The sequence below is a fragment of the Narcine bancroftii genome, chromosome 6, assembly GCF_036971445.1.
Source record: "Narcine bancroftii isolate sNarBan1 chromosome 6, sNarBan1.hap1, whole genome shotgun sequence".
Classification (NCBI taxonomy): Eukaryota; Metazoa; Chordata; class Chondrichthyes; order Torpediniformes; family Narcinidae; genus Narcine; species Narcine bancroftii.
Window position 1 is genome coordinate 61,432,881 of NC_091474.1, and position 13,712 is coordinate 61,446,592.

General features: G+C 39.5%; 1 protein-coding gene across 2 annotated transcripts in view; it reads right to left on the reverse strand.

The window, feature by feature from the left end:
• The window catches only part of disc1 (DISC1 scaffold protein), a 168,269-nt gene that overhangs the window by 13,513 nt on the left and 141,044 nt on the right, over positions 1–13,712 (reverse strand). For both annotated transcript variants that reach the window (XR_011340101.1, XM_069885052.1), the window contains exon 11: positions 5,646–5,871. Coding sequence is in view for 1 of the 2 variants with exons in the window: in XM_069885052.1 (XP_069741153.1) it covers positions 5,646–5,871 (226 nt within the window). In the remaining variant the exon portion in view is untranslated. The remainder of the gene's footprint in view (positions 1–5,645; positions 5,872–13,712) is intronic.

A 13,712-nucleotide genomic window follows, 5' to 3' on the forward strand; every position in this document is an offset into this window, starting at 1 on the left:
AACTTTGTTGGTGCCAGACTAGCAAATTTTCTTGACTACTGGATATTATTCCTGTCAATTCTGTACACACTTTTTTTTTAAAATGCCACAAAGAATTACAATAAACCTTCTGTGAATACAGTGAGTTAAAAGGGAACACAGATACCAGGGCCCCAGTGTGGGTGTCAGCAGGGGAAGTGGAACCAATGCTGAACTGTGATGATTTCAGAAGGTTGGACCATGGTTCATCAGATTTTTATAGTAAATAATAATTTTTTTAAAGTACCATTATATTAAATTGGTTTCAGGTGACAATACAATTCTCTCTTCTTAAGAATTCACATATTAAATTGTTTTTTTCTAAAATGCGCAGTGGTCACATTCAATGACTATAAATCAATGAAAAGTTAAAAGTAGAGAATATATTGAAATCATCATTAGAAGGGAGATACAGTATCTTTAAACACAATTTAAGGACACCAATTTAGTTGTTATTTAATTTATATTTCCTGCCTCTATCCCATCTACCTCTTTCAATAATTACACGTTTCAGTAAGATCCAGTCATGGTGCTATACAATTTCTTTTATCAGTTTTACCTCACACACAAAAAATACATAAATCAAAGCCAGAAATTTCAGAAATGTGCTTTAGGTGTGGTGTGGAGGTTGGAACATTTGTCCACTCCATCTGCCTATGTACAAAGGGAAGATACTTCTGGAAGATCTAGGGGACATCATAAAAATCATTACAAAAATGGATTTTGCACAGGATCCAGTAGTGTACCTTCTGGAAGACATTGGGCTCGCAAGTTTTAGAATATCAAAATACCAAATTTTGTTTGTGAAGGTCGCCTTGTGGGGTAGCCGGAAAGTACATAACAGTTTTGTGGAAGTTCGGCTCCCAACTAAATACCATACGATGAAATGTGGAAATGCGGAGTTGCATTCCCCTGCAGAAAGATAACATATTTGTTAAGGTGTGGCAACCTTACTTGAAATAGACACAAGGATTGATTAGTTTCCATCTCCTCCTTCAAAGTAGGGTACAGTAGCAATCCATCCCACTAAGGAAATGAATGTGATCAAAGAAGTGGGACATGATGCAAGTGACATTTCTTTCAGTTTTGCTTTGAGTTTTTTTAACTTTCTATTTAATTGCATCAATCTAATTTAATTGACTGTACTTTCAGTTGTACAAAGGTGGGGGGATAAATACAGACTTTGTATGTTACATGAATGTTTAAAAAAAAGATGATATGGTTTGTTTGAATTTTACGAGTCAATGGAAAATTAAAATATACAAAACAAAAAAAAAACCTAGTCTCATCTTTTTCTATATTCCAGTGAGTATAGTCCTAGGTGACTCAATCTCTTCTCATAGGATAAACTCATCTCTGGAATCAGCCTGATGAACCTCATCTTCATTATTTCCAAGTCCAGTACATCTTTTCTCAAATAAGACCAAAACTGTACACAGTACTCCAGATGCACCCTCACCAGTACCCCGTACAGTTGCAGCATAACCTCTCTGCTCTCAGATTCAATCCAATGAGGGACAACATCCAGTTGCCTTCTTGATTACCTGTCACATCTGCAAACCATCCTTTTGGAATTCATGCACAATAACTCACAAGTCCCTCTGCTCAGCAGCATGCTGAAATCTTTCATTATTTAATCTTCTATATGTCCTTCCAAAATGGTTGAACTCACATTTACCAAAATTGCACTCCATCTGCTAAATTACAGTACAACTCCAATTATCTGAAATTGGATTCTCCAAAATCCTCATTTATCTAAAAATATTTTAAAATTTCAGATAAATGAGGATATCAGAAACAAATCAAAAATCCTCATTTATCCGAAATATTTTCGGAGCCGTACTGACCTCACAGATTGAAATAAAAATTCACATGACATGAAATTAGAACGATGATTGTCCTCGTTTCAGTTAATTCTCCCCCCCCACCTTTCCATTTCATCTTTACCTTCCCCTATTGACTTTTCTCTCCAACTCTCCCTATCAAACTATGCGTTGCAGCATCTCCCAGCAAGTGGTTGGAAGAATCCCTTCTCCTAGTGTCATCAAGGAGAGCAGGCTCCCAGCAAGAGCAGAGACCTTGCACTCCCATCAGGAGCTGGGACATCGGGCTCCGGCAGCAGCGGGACTTGGGTGGGGAGGTGTCAGTGATTGGCAACGGCCAGCATTTTCTTTGGTGAGAATTAAACATTATTTTAATCGTTGTTGTTTAAACACTGTTACAAGTGATTTGCTGTTGCTACTGGGCTGTTTTTAAAAAATGATCAGTTCTCCAAAAGAAAATTGTTCATCTGACATAGGTCCGGTCCCAACCATTTTTGAGTTGTACCATATTTATATCTCTCTGAATTTGCTAACCAATTTCTTTTTCCATTCTATTTAGTGTCATCAGCAAACTTTGATACACCACACTTTGTCTCCTCTTTCTAATTATTAATCCCATTTATCCCAACTCTCTGCCTTCTATTGGTTAACCAATCCTCCATCCATTCTAATGTTTTACCTGCAACTCCATGCATCCTTACCTTATGAATGTCTTTTATATAGCAAATGCCTTCTAGAAATCCTAGTTCTCCACCTCTTCCTCACTTATTATATCCCCAAGAAATTCCAGTTAAACTTGACAAACACAACATTCCCTTCTTGAATTCATGATGCGTCTGCCCAATGAAACAATTTATATCCAGATGTTACTCTTTTCTTAATGATAGCTTCAATTATATTTACAATTATAGATGTAAAGCTAACTAGCCTTTTGTCAACAGACTTTTTTTAAATAATGGCACAATATACTGCCTTCCTATCTGCTAGGACCTACCCCAGTGTTTTTCAAACTTCCCCCCTACACTCACATTCCACCTTAAGCAATCCCTATTCCACAAGTGCTCTGTGATTAGTAAGGGATTGCTTAACGTGGTATGTGAATGGAAAAAAAAAGGATTGAAAAAAAATCACTGTTTTAATCTTACCTAATTGACTCGTTATGTGCATGGTTTCATAACTCTAAAGGAAATGGGTCAAATGACAATTTTTTTCAAGAAAAATATTTCAGTAACAATTGGGACTAGAGCAGTGATTCTCAACCTTCCCTTCCCACTCACATACCACTTTAAGTAATCCCTTACTAATCACAGAGCACATAACATAGGGGTTACTTAAAGTGGAATGCGAGTTTAAGGGGGGCAGTTTGAAACCCAGAGTCCAAAGAATTTTGGTAAATTATCACCAATGAGTTTATTATAACCCTTTCGGTATCCTTGAAGGCAATCCATCAGGACCAGGGAATTATATAACTCGAGGCCCACGAGGTTGCTCAGCATTACCTCTTTAGTGATAGTGATTGCTTGGAGTTAATCACCTCCTATCGTATGCCTTTGGCATGTTATACATGTCCTCCACTGTGAAGGCTGATACAAAATAGTCGTACAAGGTCTCAGCCATTTCCACCTTAACCAATATTCTCATTTTCTGAGTGATCCACATTCGCTTTAGCTGCCTTTTTCTGATTTTTCAATGATGAAAATTTTTATTCTGTTTTTGTATCTTGAGCTAATTTACTTTTCTAATCTATCTTCCCATTTTTACTGCTTAATTACTGGTTCTTTGTTACTTTTTAAAGTTTTCCCAATCTTCTAGCTTCCCACTACTCTTGGTGACTTTGTATGTATAAACTTTTTGTTTAATGCCTTCCTTATTTATCCCCACTTTGCTCTTAACTACAATATACTTTGTTGAGCCCTGTGAAAAAATCTCTTTGAATGTCTTCCACTGCTCCTCAACTGTCCCAGATAATGCTCCCAGTCTACTCTAGCCAGCTGCTCTCCTCCTGATGTAATCTCCCTTGCTTAACCATAATACACTGGTTTTAGATCAAACTATTGCACTCGCCGTTTTCATTAAAGATTCAGTCATACTGTGATCACTTTCTGAGAGAATCTCCAACTGCAAGATAATTAACTCTACCTGTTTCATTACACAGGACCAGATCCAAGACAGCATGTTCCCTTGTGGGTTACAAACTAAATTTTCAAGAAAGATATCATGGATGCATCAATGAAGTCCTCCTTAAGACTGCCTCAACTAATCTGATTCACCCAATCTACAGTATGTGCAAGTTAGTCTCTCATGCCATTCCATTCTTACATGCATCAGATATTTCTTTTGTTTATTGCCTGTGCCACTCTAGTGTTGTTATTTGGTGGCCTATAAATTTTAAATTTAGACATTCAACCCTTTCGTCCCACAAGCCCATGCCAACCAATTACACCCAAATGAACTATAACCCCAGTACTTTTTGAATGGTGGGAGGAAACCAGCAGACCTGGAGGAAACACACACAGACATGGGGAGAACATACAAACTCCTTACAGACAACATGGGATTCGAACGCGAGTCCCGATTGCTAGCACTGCAACATTTGCACTAACCACACTGCCCTATACATAGGGTCTATATAGAAAACACCCATTTTTTCGGTACCGTTCTTTTCCCTTTACTATTCCTAATCTCCATCCATATGCATTCAATTTTCTGCTCCTTAGATCTTATATTATTTCTATTGCCCCAATTTCATCGAGAATTACTTCACTTCCCTGACCTACTTGCCTATCCTTCAATATTATCTAATACCTTTGGATATTTAATTCCCAATCATCTTCAACCAACTCATTTCTGTACTCCACTCTTATTTTTCTCTTTTCTAACCTTTAATTTGGCCTCTGCATTGCTTTCCTATCTTTCTTTTCCTGCACTAACTGCAAATATAAATATAACTTATATTTTATATTTGTTATCAATTTTACTGTCTTGGTATATTGTGGTAATTTAATTTATATTATTGTAGTTGGTTCATCTTATATACCTGTTTGGTAAGAGCAAGTAGGGATTTTTCTGCATCTGTACATATCTGTATTTATATCATGATAATAAACTCTCTCAGACAATGATTAAAAAGTTAGCTTTGTTCTAAGCAAGGAGTCAAATCTTGCATCCACAAACTATTCCTATATGAAGTAAATTAATCAATTATTCTAAGAATACAAAATTATTCTTTAAACTATTTTAGTTAAAAATAAAAAGGAAGATGTGAGCATAAAATATCTCTACATGAGCTCATTTAAAACACTTTCTTGTTGATTTCTCATCACAGTGCCATCATTTGGTTACATTGCTTTAAAAGCCATTCAAAATCATGCTTTTGTCCAGGAAAATCTACTTATCTCAAATATAATCTACCCACAGTCTGAGTAAATAGCTAATAAATAAAACATAAATTAAAATTTCTATCATTTTTGGCCATGTTTTTTCCTTAAATTATGCCATACAGCAACAGTTGTTCAGTATTCTCATGCAGACTCTTTGTAAGCAGTAACTATGGAATTAAAACAGAATGTATGCATAATGTTTTCTTTGAAAACTATCAACAATTGCATAACAGTGGCATCTTAGTTATTAGAAATGCTTTTAATCATCACATCCACATATACAAGGGAAATATTAAGGCAGATTCACCAAGAAATTTGAAAAGTTTCCTGGTCTTGAATTGATCAGCTGTTATTGAAACCACAGGGGTACTGCACTGTCAACCATCAACGAAACATCAAGTAGAAGTCAGAAATCTGTGGTTACCTGTGAATCAGTCTCTTTTTGCTTAGAAACAAAACAGTGTACAGAATTCCAATCTTGTTTACTTGGAAAGATATCTCCTTCAGTGGCTTCATCTTCTTCACCTGTTTGGTACTCTTCCTCCTCCCAGGCATGGTTACTGGACTCTTTCAGGTGCAAACCTCTGATAAGGAGTTGACAGGTCTCCAAGTCTGCTTCCCACACTTTCTCAAATAGATGGGTTCCATAACTGAAAAAAATGTCCAGTGTTATTCTTCAAAAACTTCAAGTGATCAATTTATTGTTCAAAGTAACCTAGTTAAATAACTTGACAGTATTTCTGTTCATGGAGCCATAGAACAATACAGCACAAAAACCAACACTTTGGCCCATCAATTCCCTGCCGAACTATATTCCACGTAGTCCCATCGACCTGCACCTAGACCAGAGCTTACCATACCCCTCCCATCCCATTCATGTTCCAACCCAAATTTCTGCTGGAAGCTCATTCATTCTCTAACTGAAAAAGTTTCCCCAATGTTCCCCTTAAACATTTTACCTTTCAACCTTTAGATCTCAGTTCAAGTTCAAATTTATTATCACAGTACATATATGTGATATATAATCTTGAAATTCTTTTTCCTGCATCCCAAGCAGAATTTCTACTTATCAGAATTTGTCATGAAATTCAGGGTTTTGCGGCAACATCATAGAGCAAACATTCATATTATAACCATCTTACAACATTAGTACAAATAAATTTAAAAAAAGTAATGCATGAAAAGTGAGGCAGTGTCTTTGGTTCACTGATTATTCAGGAATCTGATGGCAGCAGGGAAGAAGCTGCCCTTGTGCCGCTGAGTGCTCATCTTTAGGCTCCTGTACATTTTTTCCCCCGATGGTAGGAGAGTGAAGAGAGCATGGCCTGGGTGGTGAGGGTCTTTGATAATAGAGGCTGCTTTTTTAAGACATGGCCTCACGTAGACATCTTCAATGGAGTGAAGTCTGGTGCCTATAATGTCAGAGGCTGAGTTAAAAACCCTTTGTCCTGAGAATTGGTGCCTCTATACCTAGCAGTGATGCAACCAACCAGAATCCTCTCCATGTATAAGTTTACATGTGTAGAAGTTTAAGAGAGTTTTCAATGACATAACCAAATCTCCTCAGACACCTCAAAGTATAGCCACTGAAAAGCCTTCTTTGTGATTGCATGGAGACTCCTGGACACATCCTCGGAGATGTTCACACCCAGGAATTTGAAGTTCTTGACTCTCTCCCCTACTGAGCCCTCGATGAGGACTGGGTTGTGTCCTCCTGAAGTCCACAATCATCTTCGTTTTGCTAACATTGAGTGCAAAGTTGTTGCCATTACACCATTCAATCAGCTCATCTATCTCCTTCCTGTACACTTCCTCATTGCCATTTGTGATTTTGCTGATAGTGTGGCATCATCAGCAAGCTTGTAGATAGCAGTGGAATTGTGCCTGGTTACATGAGTGCATAATGAGTAGAGCTGTGGGCTCAGCACGCATACTTGGGTGCGCCTGTGTTGATAATTAGTGAGGAGGAAATGTTGTTTCCAATTTGTACTGTCCATGGTACAGGTACACAATCCTTTGTCTGGAACCCTTGGGCGACAGTGTGTTCCGAATTTCGGATTATTCTGATTTCTGAAAACCAGATTTAAGACCACCTGAATTGTGCTGCCGTATCCATCCACCCCCACCTCCCACCTCCTTCCAGTCACGCTGCCGTCTCTCCCCCCCCCCCCACCCCCCCGCACTGCCAGTCTCTCGCCCCACTTGCTGGATTTTGGAGCTTTCCGGATTTTAGATGTCCAGATAAAGGATTGTGTACCTGTAATATAAACTGAACTCATGAAAAAGATATATATATATATATATACAAAAGAGAGAAATATAAACAAAGAAAGAAATGTAAGCAACTGACTGTGCAAATACAGAAAAAAAAATTAAATAATGTTCAACATTAGAGTCTTTAAATGAGTCTCTGGTAAAGTCTGTTAAATGTTTAAGAGTCTCATGGTGGAGAGATAGCAACTGCACCTGAACTTGGTAGCACGAGTCTTGTGGCATCTATATCTCTTTCCTGATGGCAGCAACGAGAACACAGCATGTCCTAGGTGGTAAGAATCCATGATTGCTGCTGCTCTCTGACGGCAGCGTTCCATGTAGATTTTCTTGATAGTGAAGAGAGTTTTGCCTGTGATGTACTGGGCTGCGTCCACAACCTTTTGCAGGGCTTTCCACTCAGACCTATTGGTGTCCCCACAGACCTATTGATGCAGCCACACAGCTAGCACACTTTCTACTATACATCTGAAGAAGTGTGTCAAGATTTTTGATGTTATACTGTATCTCCACAAACTGCTGAGGATGGAGTGGCACTTAATTGCTTTCTTCACGATGACATTAGTATGTTTGGTCCAGGAAACGTTCTCCAAGATAGTAACTCCCTAGAATTTAAACCTGTTCACCCTTTCCACCTCTGATCCCCAAATGATCATTGGATCATACATTCTGGGATTCTGTTCCTAAGGTAGAATTAACTCCTTGGTTTTAGTGACATTGTCTGCTTGTATTTACCCTATCTATACCCCTCTTAATTTTGTATACCGCTATCATTGTACATCTCATTCTCCCATGTTTCAGGGAATAAAGCCCTAAACTATTCAACCTTACTCTATAACTCAGGTTGTCAAGTTCTGTCAACTTCCCTGTAAATTTTCTCTGCACTCTTTCAATCTTATCGATACCTGTCCTACAGGTAGGTAACCAGAATGGCACACAATACTCCAAATATGGCCTTGTGGCGGTGTGAGCAGTGGAGGAAACACAGCCACCATGTTGAGGGTCATTAATGACAGTTTTTATTCCAATTCAGTGCACCCCTTTCAGGGCAGCATGAGTTCAGTCACCTGGTGCATTGTGACATCATAATCGCTGCCCAGGGTGGGCGCTTGAAGGGATGCTGGAGTCAGAGCGAAACCTCTGACGACGCCATTTCCCCATGGCTGCCCCGCCACATGGCAATACAAGTGGGGGGGGTTTACTGTGAGGATGTGTGCCACCACAGCCTCACCAATGTCTTATACAATTTCAACATAATATCCTATACTCAATAACTTATGGCCAATGTGCCAAAAACTCTTTATGACCCTAAATGTGATGCATTTTCAAGAAATTATGTATCTTGATTCCTAGATATCTCTGTTCTACTACATTCTGCAGTGCCTTACCATTTACCGTCCAAATCCTACCCTGGATTATCCCCCAATTAACAAAGCATCACACTTATCCACATTAAATTTCATCTGCTATCATACAGCATTTCCAGAACCTGCTCCAAGCTTTGAAAGCCTTCTTTGCTGTCCACTACACCCCAAATTGTAGTGTGTTATCTGCAAATTTGCTCATCCAATTTACCTCATTATCAGCAAGATCATTGATGTACACAACAAACCACAATGGGGTCCAGCATTGATCACCGAGTCACACCACTCACCAATAGTCCTCCAGTCAGAGTAACAATCATCTATTACCACTCTCTGGCCCTCCTACATCCAATAGAGTCTTACGCAATTTATTACCTCAACATGGATACTGATCAACTGAACCTTCCTATCTAACCTCCAATATGGGACCTTGTCATTGACCTTACTAAAGTCTATGTAAACAATATCTACTGCATTTTTTCCATCAACTTTCCTAGTAATAGCCTCGAGAAACTCTAAGATTGGTTGGACATGACCTACTATGCACAAAACCATGTTGACTATCACTAATCAGTCCCTGTACATCCAAGCATTTTATATTCAATCTTTTAAGATACCTTCCATTAACCTACCCACTATTGGTCAGGCTCACTTGCATATAATTATCTGAATTATTCTTGGAGCCTTTCTTAAGGAATGGAACAACATTAGCTTTTTAAATACCTCTGCTAGGACCCCAGAAATTTCTGAACTGCCCTACCTCAAGGGCTGAAGGAATATCTTGAGAGACCCTGGGGATTTATTCACCTTTATTTGTCTCAAGATAAAAAGCACATTCTCCTCTGGAATCTGTATAGGTTCCATGACTTCACTGTAGTTTTGCCTCACTTCTATAGTCGATACCCAACTCCAAAGTAAATAGAGATGCAAAAATCCATTTAAGATATTCCCCATCTCTTTTGGCTCTATGCATTGATGATTACTCTTGTCTTCAAGAGGATCAATTTTCTCCCCTGCTATCCTTTTGCTTTTAATATGTCTATAGCCTTTGCAACTTTTCTTCACCTTATCTGCCAGAGCATCCCCATGCCTCTTTTGAACCCTTCTAGTTTCCTTCTTGTGTGTTCTTGTATTTCTCAAGTACTACTCTTCTTCTTCTCTTCTTCCACCAGGACCTCAATATCTCTTTAAAGCCATGGTTCCCTATATCTGTTGGTTTTATCTTTAACTTTGACAGGAGCACACAAACTTTGTACTCTCAAAATTTCACTTTCAAGGCATTCTACTTACAAATGCACACCTTTGCCAGAAAACAACCTTCCCAATCTGGATTTGCCAGATCCTTTCAGATACCATATAAATTGGCCTTTTTTCAATTTATAATCTCAATCCAAGGACCAGACCTACTCTTCCATAATTAACTCAAAACTAAATGTATTATGAACATTAGATCCAAAATGTTCCCCTACACATACTTTAGTCACCTGCTCTGGCTCATTCCCTACAAAAGATTCAGTATTGCACTGTCTTTATTTGGAACTATACAGGAAATTTTCATGAACACATTTGACAAAATCTAACCCAGCCAGCCCTTTTACAATAGTGGAGTCCCAGTCAATATGTGGAAATTTAAAAGTCAACTATAATTATAAAAACGTACCGGGTGTAGGGCAATCAGGTAGCATGGGCTTGTGAGCTGAAATGGCCTGTTACCATGCTGTACTTGTAAATATTTTTAAAAATTAAATTTATATTTCTTGCAATTGTCTACTTTCTCTCTCTAAATTTGCTCCTGCAATTTCCGCTAACTACTAGGAAGTCTATAATATAATTCCACTAACGTGAACCTCCTTTTCTCACTCCTCAGCTCCACCCATATAGTCGCAGTAATGAGTCTTCTCATCTATCCTGTCCAAGCACTGCTGTAACGTTTTCTTTGACTAGCAGCACCAATCTCTCTTTCATCCTTTCCTTTCTCTCATGTCTATAACAATGGAACCTGGAAATATTAAGCTGCCAGTCCTGCCTTCCTGTAACCAAGTTTCATCAATGGCCACATTTCCATGTGATGATCTTTGCTCATCCACTTTTCCTACAATAAACCTTTCATTGAAATAGATGCAATTCAGAACATATTCCTATCATGCTCAATTTTTCAATTTCCATTTCTGTTTGCAGACTTAACAACATCTTCACAATCATTCCACACCCCCTTCAATTTTAATTTCAATTCTCATTTAATCATTTACATGAAATGAGAAATCTTCTTTGGCTTGGCTTCGCGGATGAAGATTGATAGAGGGGTAAATGTCCACGTCAGCTGCAGGCTCATTTGTGGCTGACAAGTCCGATGCGGGACAAGTCAGACACGGTTGCAGCGGTTGCAGGGGAAAATTTGTTGGTTGGGGTTGGGTGTTGGGTTTTTCCTCCTTTGTCTTTTGTCAGTGAGGTGGGCTCTGCAGTCTTCTTCAAAGCAGGTTGCTGCCCGCCGAACTGTGAGGTGCCAAGATGCACGGTTTGAGGCGATATCAGCCCACTGGCGGTGGTCAATGTGGCAGGCACCAAGAGATTTCTTTAGGCAATCCTTGTACCTCTTCTCTGGTGCACCTCTGACACGATGGCCAGTGGAGAGCTCGCCATATAACACGATCTTGGGAAGGCGATGGTCCTCCATTCTGGAGACGTGACCTACCCAGCGCAGTTGGATCTTCAACAGTGTGGATTCGATGCTGTCGGCCTCTGCCATCTCGAGTACTTCGATGTTAGGGATGAAGTCGCTCCAATGAATGTTGAGGATGGAGTGGAGACAACGCTGGTGGAAGCATTCTAGGAGCCGTAGGTGATGCCGGTAGAGGACCTATGATTCGGAGCCAAACAGGAGTGTGGGTATGACAACGGCTCTGTATACGCTTATTTTTGTGAGGTTTTTCAGTTGGTTGTTTTTCCAGACTCTTTTGTGTAGTCTTCCAAAGGCGCTATTTGCCTCGGCGAGTCTGTTGTCTATCTCGTTGTCGATCCTTGCATCTGATGAAATGGTGCAGCTGAGATAGGTAAACTGGTTGACCGTTTTGAGTTTTGTGTGCCCGATGGAGATGTGGGGGGGCTGGTAGTCATGGTGGGGAGCTGGCTGATGGAGGACCTCAGTTTTCTTCAGGCTGACTTCCAGGCCAAACATTTTGGCAGTTTCCGCAAAACAGGACGTCAAGCGCTGAAGAGCTGGCTCTGAATGGGCAACTAAAGCGGCATCGTCTGCAAAGAGTAGTTCATGGACAAGTTGCTCTTGTGTCTCGGTGTGAGCTTGCAGGCGCCTCAGATTGAAGAGACTGCCATCCGTGCGGTACCGGATGTAAACAGCGTCTTCATTGTTGAGGTCTTTCATGGCTTGGTTCAGCATCATGGTGAAGAAGATTGAAAAGAGGGTTGGTGCGAGAACACAGCCTTGCTTCACACCATTGTTAATGGAGAAGGGTTCATTGCTGTATCTGACCCGACCTTGTTGGTTTTCGTGCAGTTGGATAACCATGTTGAGGAACTTTGGGGGGCATCCGAAGCGCTCTAGTATTTGCCAAAGCCCTTTCCTGCTGAGAAATAACCATGCAAAAATTACAGCATAGAAACAGGCCAATTTGGCCCTTCTAGTCTATGCAGAACATTTTCTCTCACCTACACTCACCCTTAATCCTCCATTCCTTTCCCATCCATATACATATCCAACTTCTCCATAAATGCTAATATTGAGCCTGCATGTGGCACTTCATCTGGAAGCTCATTTCACACACCCTCTGAGTAAGTAAGTCCTCCCACGTTTCCTCTAAACTCTTGCCCACCAACTTTCAACTCATGTCCCCTCATTTGTATCTCCCCCTTTCTTAAAGGAGAAAGCCTCTCCACGTCAACTCTTTCTACACCCCTAATAATTTTAACTACCTCAATCAAATCCCTTCTCAACCTTCTATGATCCAAAGAATAAAGACCTAATTTAGTTAACCTTTCCCTATAACTTAAACCCTGTAACCCTGACAACGTTCTAATAAATCTTCTCTGCACTCTTTCCAAATTGTTGATATCTTTCCTATACTTTGGTGACCAAAACTGTGCACAATACTGAGTTTGTCCTCACCAATGCCTTGTACAATTTTAAAATAACATCCCAGCACCGATACTCAATGCTCTGATTTATAAAGACCCACATACCATAAACTTTCTTCACCAGCCTATCCACATCGACTTCACCTTCAAGGAACTATGTACCATTATTCCTAGATCCCTCTATTCTACTGCACACTGCCCTTCCATTCACTATATATGTCCTATTTTGATTAGCCCTACCAAAATGTAGCACCTCACACTTAGGTGCATTAAACTCCATCTTCAGGCCCACTCTTCTAACTGGCCTAAATCCCTCTGCAAGCTTTGAAATATTAATATAACCATATTAAAGATTCCTATTAAACAATTAGATAGTTTAAGTAATCAGAAACACACCCTATCCTCTGGAAGTGCACAGCAGATGAGGCAACATCTGCACAGTTAATGTTTCAGGTTGAAGGACTTTAATAATTCCAATGAACTCTCAATAATTCTTATCAATGCTCAGTGTTAACTGAGTTTCACTATTAATTGCTATGGATTGATTCTCTAAATATTTAAAACATTTTCTATTTTCTTTCAAATTAAACAGTGGAACAGTCTTAAGAGGTTAATGACAACATCATTGATCTACATCATAATTGCCTATAAGCACGCCAAAGACATTTCTGGACTTGACAGCCTAAATCCCAGTATTCTAGAAGAAGTGATGGCAGATATAGCAGATATGTAGGTAATGATCTTATCAGAATTCCATAGATTATGTC